Consider the following 8,587-nt stretch of genomic DNA (forward strand, 5'->3'; position numbering starts at 1 on the left):
GTGGGGAGCTGCCGCTGGGCACTAAGGCTTTGCGGGGGTGTGGGTGACCCGAGCGGGAGCTGCTCGGGGCGATACGATTCCTTCTCTGCCCACGCTAAAATAAACCACGTGCGTGTTTCCAAACGCTTTCCCCCAGCCAGCGGGTAGGGAGGGACGCGGGTCTGGCCCTCACCCGCCGTGGGTGAGGGTGGGGGGTCCCCCACCCTGACGAGGTCTGACGTGAGCGACGCCTTTTTCGGGTGCGGGAGGAATGCCGTTTCCCTAAGGAAACCGGCAGGCTCGCCGACGGCTCTGTTCTCCGGAGCCCTTATCCCGGCGCCCGCTCCGGGCGTTGCTCTGTGGGTGGCCCCGGAGCTGCGTTTCGGCTCTTTCACCCTGCCGAACCCTTTCCCTCGCAGCCTGCCGATGTTCACCGTCCTGCGAAGGTTTTCCATCCTGTTTACAATGTTTGCCGAAGGATTCTTGCTCAAGTGAGTCTTCCCAGCGCCTTCTCCCCGGGGCTGCCAGTGACAGATACCGGTTAGAGTTACAAAAGTCTGAAGGTGTCGGAACGGCGCGCGGCGTGTCAGTGAGATTTTTGTCTGTCGGGGATGCGTGCGGTCAGGGGTTTTGGCTCTGAAGTTGGGTTTTGGGAACGAGGGTGGGCGGAGGAAGCGGATACGTTTTTCTCCGCTGCCGCTCCGTGTGCCTGGAGGGAGCTGGGCGAGAGGAGGTGCCACGCGTGGCTGCCAGGCGCGGAGAAGAAGATGGATGCGCCCCATCTCCGCTTGCGGCAGCCCGGCGCGGTTTTGGAAGCGGAGGGGGTTGTGCCTGTCCGCCTAACTGCTCTCCTCTGCCCGGGTGCCTGCAGAGACCCCAAAAAAGGGGTCACGCCGTGTGCCGACAGCCCCCTCCCCGGGGCCGGCACCGCGGGGCTGGTCCGGTCCCCCCGCGGTGCCAAGCCACCCCGTGCCCAGCTGAGCCCTCTTCTGCCATCGGCAGAGTCGTAGCACTCCATAAACTTGCACCTCATCGACGCCAAGTTTGTGGGTTTTTGGTTTTTTTTAAAATGACGGAGATAATTGCCTAAAAATGTCTTGCTTTTACTCGCTGCTTTTGCACAGGTTGGTTTGCTTGGGGTTTTCTTCCCCTGCCCTGTGTGTGCCGGGAGGGAAGGCTTCTCCCGCTCTTCTCCAAAGTGCTCGTAATACCTCAGTGAAGACTGAACTTTGGGTGACGGCGGTGTCCCTCTGCCTCTCTTTTCCAGGAAGAAGTTTTCTTGGAGTGTTCAGATGACAGTATTTGCTATGATCATCGGGGCGTTCGTAGCTGCTAGGTGAGCTCCCGGTTTGCCGTCCCCTCTCCCGTGTCTCCTGAAGGGTCCCCGCGTGGGCCCGCCGGCAGAGCGAAGGTGAATCAAGGACCACGCCATGTCCCAAGAAGAGAGAGTAAACGCTGACTTTTTTTACCCTCAGACGTGCTCTCTAGTAGGAAAGAATGTTTTACTGACCCAAATCCCAGCCTCTCCTCCCATGATTAACTTTTTCTGACAACTTACTGGCTAAACAGAAGGTGGAAGGAATCTTGCAAGTGTTACGCTCTGCACAGCTTAAAACTTTAACTTGGGTTTTTTTTCCTTTCCCAGTGCTGACTTGGCATTTGATCTGGAAGGATATATTTTTATCCTTATTAACGATGCCTTAACAGCTGCAAACGGTGCCTATGTGAAACAGAAGCTGGATTCAAAGGTAGGCTGACCTTCGGCTTCGTTCTGGGCATTGCGGCGTCGCGCTTGCTTTGGCAGCAACTTGCATCTGAGAGGGCAAAGGGGTGAGACCCACCCGGCGCTACCCCATCCCTCTCCCAAAATCTCCTGTCCAGAAGGTTTGGCAATGCCGCTGTGCCGCTCTCGCGGTGCCAGCGTTGCCAAAGAGCGCTGGCTGGAGCCGTGTCCCCATGCCGGTTACGACCGTAGTCCCTTGCGACAGCAAAGAAATGGCGTTTTGATTGATGGTGACCATAAAGCCTGTTGCAAGCTCGTTACCTGAGTCTGGTTTATAGGTACAAATACACATACACACGTATATTAACATAAATATTTTTAAAAATACATAAAATTATAAATACATGCATATATATATAAAAAACCAACCCACCCTCCGACTCTTCTGTCTCTGAGAATCCCACGTGGATTTAGCTCACAAGACCCAGTCTTCAGTAGCAATATGAATAAGGTTTTATGTTCCTGTTTGGAACCAACTTGAACACACAGATGTTTCTTATTTCTAGGAGCTGGGAAAATACGGTCTGCTGTATTACAATGCACTGTTTATGATCCTTCCCACCTTGACCATTGCCTACTTCACCGGAGATGCGCAGAAGGTAGGATTCCTGCCCCCAAAAGCAATATCTTTATTGGCACGATACCTTCTGGGCAAAATGGGTTGCTTAGAAGAACGTTTTACTGTTCGTTACAATGCACTTTTCTGTAACTTAGCCTTCTTACGTAAAATGGGACATACTCAAAATGTGAAACTGCAAAGTAGTTCATTATCCCCAGTCTGCAAACACAAACTCTGCAGCATCTGAGGGAGGAAGAGGTTGGGGCAAAGGGTGGTAGAGGAACTACCCCAAAACCACGTAAGCAGAAACTAACTGTAAGTCTTACGTTGGACTTTAAATCCACAGAGTTGCTCCATTCAGGGATTTTCGTAATGCTTGAGGAATGGGGAAGTATGAGAGCAATAAGTGAAACTAAATATTATTTAAAACAAAGAAGTTGAGTATTTTTAGAATTAATGAGTTTTCTCAAAATTCTTTCTGTCCTTCCTTCTTGCTGGGGCAGTTTTTATGTTGAATTGCTCTGAGGGCCAGTTTGCCCGACCTACCCCATCAGAGCATGATCTGATTTACGTGCAGTTCCGTATACGTGATATTTATATTATAGTGGTATGATGACAATGATGGTTATTATTGTAGACACTTATGTGCAGCTATACTTGGCTCTCCTGAGCAAAAATGCTCGCTTTTCACGCCTGTGTGAATGGCATCCCCCTCCACGGGCAGGGAAGGCAAATGTCGAAGGCTGGCGGTGTTGCCCCCCCGGACCCCCGTGAGTGACAGCCGTGGGTGCTGGTGGCCCCAGCAGGCGCCCCTGTTGTCCCCTGTCCCCCCTCCAGCTGCGCCCAGGCAGGGAGAGCCTGGTGGGTTTTGTTTTCTCATTGGGAGCTTAATGCCCTGATGACGAACCCCGGTAAGCAGTCGCTAAGATAATGAGCTGCGATTAGCGAGGAGAAGTGGTTGCACGGGGTGAAGGTAGCTCAGACCCTGCCCTTCATAAAGGGCGACTCAGTGGGATATATTTGGGGATAAAGCGCTCATTTATAAGCAGGAGCTGGCAGACGGGGAGCAAAATGTTGCTCTGTGCTGCACTGTGCAGCCTCTGTTCAGCCTGTGGAGAAATCGCCTTTTTTTTTTTATTTCTTTTTCTTTTTTCCCTGAATAAACTTCTTTTTCCTCGGCCGAGCTCCTGGCAGCCGGAGGCAGACAAAGATGCGCTCTGTTGGGGCTGCTGCCAGGAAACTCCACGTTTGCAGCCTGATGAAAAACCCTCTTGTGAAGGGCGTGCAGCTGAACGTGTCTCGCGTGGGGACGGCTGCCGGGGCAGGGGACGGAGGGCTGCGTCGTGGGGGGCCGTGCTGGGGAGGGGGGGGTGTTTGCACAGGAAAGCCCCCCACCACTCTGGTGCGTGTGGATGTGTTAAATCTTGTAGTTCGTTAACAAGCATCAAAGGTAACGACGCTTTGCGAGAGGCAGAAAGGGGCGTGCTGGTGGTGGTGAGCGAAGCCCTGCAAATAATTCCCGGGGGGGTAAAGGGGATGGGTCGCCTGCAGCAGGGCTGGATTTCGTGTCCCTGTCAGTTGGAACGCACTGTCCCAGCTGCCTGGCAGGATCCCTGTGGGCTCGGCAGCCCTCCCCTCCCCTGTGCCAGTCCCTGCCCTGCTGGGAGGGGAGGTGGGGGGCACCAGCCTTTGCCTGGTTCTACCTTCGCTTCTTCACCATGTCACCGACCGGCTGAGGTTGGCAGCGATCTCTGGAGCTCACCTGGCCCAGCCCCCTGGAGCAGGGGGCCCAGGACCGTGTCCGGATGGGTTCTGAGTTGTCTCCAAGGATGGAGACTCCACCACCGTGGCCTCTCGTCCTGGCACTGGGCACCGCTGGAAGAGCCTGGCTCCATCCTTGGCACCCTCCCCGCAGGTGTTTATCCACATGGATGAGATCCCCCTGAGCCTGCTCTGCTCCGGGCTGAGCAGTCCCAGCTCTCCCAGCCTCTCCTCGTGGGAGAGATGCTCCCGTCCCTTCATTTTGGTGGCCTTTTGCTGGACTTTCCAGTATGTCCATGTCTGTTTTGCCCTGGGGCTGTTCTGCAGAGCTGCTTCCCACCCAGCTGGCCCCAGCATGTCCCGGTACAGTGGCAGGACATTGCACTTCTTGTCGAGCTGCGTGGGATTCCTTCTGACCCCGCGTCCCCATCCTGGCCGGCAGCAGCACCCTCTGGACCCCCCCCCCCCCCCACAAACTGTCCCCTGCTGCTGGAGCTTTGTCCTCGGAGTCATCCCCAGACCTGCAGCTGGCAAAAACGTATTCAAGTGCATGGAGTGTAACTTTAAAACAAACAAACAAAAGCCCTACCGTGAGATCCAGGCTTCCTTTAGCCATCTCTAGAGGTTAAATCCCCCTGGGACGTGCTGCCCAAGCGTTGCAGTTTGCAGTGGAGGAATTGCAAGGAGGGCAATTCTGGACAACAACCAGCCGGGAAGTGCCTCTCCTGGTTCCTCCTGCTTGCAGGACTGTTACTCACCGCTTTTTCCAGGAGGGGTGTGCTGGGTGCTGCCGTGGGCTGGAGGTGATGCTGGTGTGGACAACCAGCCTTCCCGCAGCCCCAGGATGTCACGCCGGGCTGTGTTCTGTTTTGTTTTTTCCTGCTGTGACGTGAAAGCCAACGTCGGGTTTGTTTCTTGTCTTGCTGTGAATTATTGTGTTTCTTCCTCCTCCTCCTCTAAGGGTCGGGGTGTGTTTCTTGCAGGCAATGGAGTACCAGGGCTGGGCAGACACGCTCTTCGTCGTGCAGTTTACGCTGTCGTGTGTAATGGGGTAAGGACGTACGCTGCTGCGGTGGGTGCTGCCTGCCTCCGGGCTGGGGGGCAGCCGTCAACCAGCGATGGGGTGGGGGTGTTCTAGAAGGAGCATATTTTGGTGGTCCGAGCTCTTCTGGGTTAAAAAAAAAAAATATATATATATATAAAAAAATCTTTGGTCCTGATAGGGACACTATTTCTGAGAGCTAGGGCAGGTGGAAATAATTTCCTATCCTGCTTCAGTGCAGGTTTAGCCAAAAAAGTGGTGGTATAAATACTGCTCTGGAAAAGAGGGGAAGAGATGCAGAGATGAATGGCAATGCCCAAAGCATGGAGCTTGATGTCGGCTCTTCCTTCTGCAGGTTTATTTTGATGTACTCCACGGTTCTTTGCACTCAGTATAATTCTGCTCTTACAACTACAATAGTTGGCTGCATTAAGGTAAGGGTCTTTCTCTGCTCCCAGGGCTGCCGTAGGGCGAGCGTTGCAGCAATCGTCGCATGGGGCTCGTATTAAACGATGGCTTTTTTAGCCGTTGGCACGGGCACCTCCCTGCTGCCTTCCTGGGACGCGGAGCAGGGTGCTGCCTGCCTGCAGGAGTTATTCCAGCAAAAGCTATCAGCAGCACCGTGCATCCCCTGGCTCTGCCCGCATAGGCAGCGGTGTCTGCATCGGCATGGAAAGGGCAGGACAGAGGCTCTTGGGGCTTTTGCTGTGCGCTGCCTGGAGGGGAGAAAGCTCCAATGGGATTATTTTTTTAATTTTAATTTTTTTTTTTTGCTGCTGTCTGGAGTAGAGGGATACTCTGTGCATGTTTGCACGGCACGCAGCCATGCGTGGCACTGACCGCGGTTAGCGCGTTTAGCTTCCCCAGGGCTAATGACGGGCAAAGCACCCAGAAACAGCCGCGATCCTCTGGGTCACCTCGGCCCAATGAGCCAGTTGCAAAAATACGACGGGCACTCCTGGGCGATTTTCCGGCTGCAGTGCTGGTCTCGCGATGAGGGAGAGCATCGCAGCGCGGCGGCTGTGCTGCCCCAGCCGTCGAAGCTTCTGTTCAGGAGCATTTCTCAGCAGCTCTAAAACCAACCGCTTTGAATCCAGTATTATCGCCGCTTGCCTGTTTCACACTGTCTGCATCTGGGATTTCCCCATTTCCATGTCGCTTTAATGCATAGAGCATACGCTTGTCTCGGGCTATACGGAAACTTACGCTCTTGTTGCTAAAATCTTTTTCCTTTGCAGAATATTTTAATAACCTATATTGGGATGTTTTTTGGAGGAGACTATATTTTTACATGGACGAACTTCATTGGTTTAAATATCAGGTGAGAGCGTCGGGCCTTTGCAGTTTTTATTTAAGATTTGCAAGTGAAAATTGCTGTGGAACTGAAATGGTTTGACTGGCTCAATGCTTTAAAAAACAAAAAACAAAAAAAAACCCCAAACAAACCAAAAAAAGCCCCCATGGAATTGGTATTCATGCTGTAGCAGAGGAACCGGTGCGGTGCTGACCCATGTCTCGCAGCCAGCAGCACCGCTCGGTCCCTGCTTACAGCTGGGGCTGTGGGGAGCTCCCAAACAGACTCGGGTTGTTTTAAAGCCAGGAGAACGTGCAAGCATATTTTAGCAGCAAACTTAAGTTGTTCTCAGAGTTGCGTATCTGAATCATATAATTAAGGTAGCAAAAGTAGTATTTTTTTTGGTTTATTTCACCTGGTACTTTAGCACTGCTTTTGGAAAAGTCTCCTTTCTGGTCTGGGGTGTATTTCTGTATCGTGAAAAGTCTCCCTGTTCTCCCCGTGTCCTTCAGCAGGATCCCTTCAGTGATGGAGCGGGTCCAGCACTTGGCTAGGGACTCGGGCTAGCAAGCATTTGGGTACAAATTAAACAAAATACCTGATCTTAGGAGGAAGTTTTCTTGCAAATTGATGCTTGCAGCGGATCCTTGACCATTGGCGTACCCACGGTTTTGACTTTTTTCTTCGGTAACCGGTGTTTGTGGCTGCCTGTGGCAGGTCTATGTAACTAATAAACGTGCTGGTGTAAAAGGCAGCATCTCCTCTGGGCTGCTGGTGGCAGGTTTGCGTCGTGCAGTGCAGGAGAGAGCCAGCCATCGAACGTGTTGTCGTTTCTCTGGCTCCGAGCTGGGATCTCTCATTCTCGTACCCAACCCTGTTTTGCAGTATTGCTGGAAGCCTGGTGTATTCCTACATCACTTTTACGGAGGAGCAAATGAGCAAGCAGTCTGAAGCTGGCATCAAGATGGATATTAAAGGAAAAAGCTCTGTGTGACCAGGGAGAGGCTTTTTCTGGAAGCAACCTATTTCTGTTCAGCTGATCACGGGCAGAACGCGGGAAGGAATCCGGGGTGTCTGCCATGGAGTAACGGTGATGCTCTTAATTTGCACAACCTAGATTGCTGCCTTTACAAATTATTGGGACGATAACTGACTGCACGGTGAAGAATATATCTAATTAAGTCTGATTGTGGGGAATTAATGGGTTTCTAATCACGCTGAGATTTGGCAGTAGAGATTGGCACAGGCAGCGTACACGTTTGAATCGTGGAGGACTGTGCCAGCTCGGAGGGCCGTACCCCGAGCATCCTTGGCTGCGTCTGGGATGGGGGCTGGGGCTGGCTCTGCTCCGTGCCTCCCCCAGCCTGGTCCCTCCGGCGAGACCGTGGTACCCAGCATGGGTCCGGCCCCAAGGGGCAGGCGAACCCCTCCGCTCCCCAAGGGAGAGGAGCTGCGGGGTCGCAGCCCATGCGAGGCGAGCGCTGGTATTCCCCCAGCAAAGCCGCTTCTGCAGGATGCTCCTGGTCTGGGCCAAAACCTCTGTTGAATGCTCAGTGCTCTCTGAACTCACACTTGTTAATTGGGTTTTGGGTTTGTTTTTTTTGTTGTTTGTTTGTTAACCCACTTTTAAAGCTGGGTTTATCTGCCTTGGTTTCCAAGAGCCCTGCAAACATTCATCCCTCTCCTTCCCACCCAAGGTTGCTTTTACGAGGCTCAGGGACGTTCCCAACGTGAAGGTTTTACCTGCCACCGGTGAGCTCGGCAGGGCCAGCAGCATCCTTCAAACCACCCCAGGGTCAGAAACCTTTGGATTTGGAAAAGCTGCTGGCCATGCCAGGGCTGGCCCTGGTGCAGGGACCCTCGCAGGGCACTTTAGATCCAACGGGGAGTAGCTGCAGGGTGTGCAGGAGAGCTGACGTTGTCCCACCTGGCACACAGAGCCTCCTCTCTCAATCCAGAAAAATCCGCTGCAAAGGCTGCAGCTCCTGCCCCTGCAACCCCCTTCCCACCGTGCACGTGTCTGGGAGAGGCACAGGGACTTCAGTCATGGTGTTTTGGCAAGTCGATGGGAAACTCGGGGGGCTGGTGGCTCTGTGGGTGCCTCCTGCTTGTCCCTGCGAGCACGCGTGGCGTGTGCCCACGCTGCAGCACCAGCACTTCGGCTCTGGC

General features: G+C 53.4%; 1 protein-coding gene across 1 annotated transcript in view; it reads left to right on the plus strand.

Moving 5' to 3' along the window:
- The window catches only part of SLC35D1 (solute carrier family 35 (UDP-GlcA/UDP-GalNAc transporter), member D1), a 15,757-nt gene extending 8,004 nt beyond the window's left edge, over positions 1-7,753 (plus strand). The window contains exons 2-9 of the mRNA XM_010561539.1: positions 148-470; positions 1,247-1,315; positions 1,625-1,727; positions 2,269-2,361; positions 5,066-5,133; positions 5,480-5,558; positions 6,363-6,445; positions 7,304-7,753. Of these exons, the coding sequence (XP_010559841.1) occupies positions 148-470; positions 1,247-1,315; positions 1,625-1,727; positions 2,269-2,361; positions 5,066-5,133; positions 5,480-5,558; positions 6,363-6,445; positions 7,304-7,412 (927 nt within the window). The 3' untranslated portion in view covers positions 7,413-7,753. The remainder of the gene's footprint in view (positions 1-147; positions 471-1,246; positions 1,316-1,624; positions 1,728-2,268; positions 2,362-5,065; positions 5,134-5,479; positions 5,559-6,362; positions 6,446-7,303) is intronic.
- Positions 7,754-8,587: the final 834 nt, after the last annotated feature.

This window comes from Haliaeetus leucocephalus, unplaced genomic scaffold (genome assembly GCF_000737465.1).
Source record: "Haliaeetus leucocephalus isolate CR32 unplaced genomic scaffold, Haliaeetus_leucocephalus-4.0 Scaffold147, whole genome shotgun sequence".
Taxonomy (NCBI): Eukaryota; Metazoa; Chordata; class Aves; order Accipitriformes; family Accipitridae; genus Haliaeetus; species Haliaeetus leucocephalus.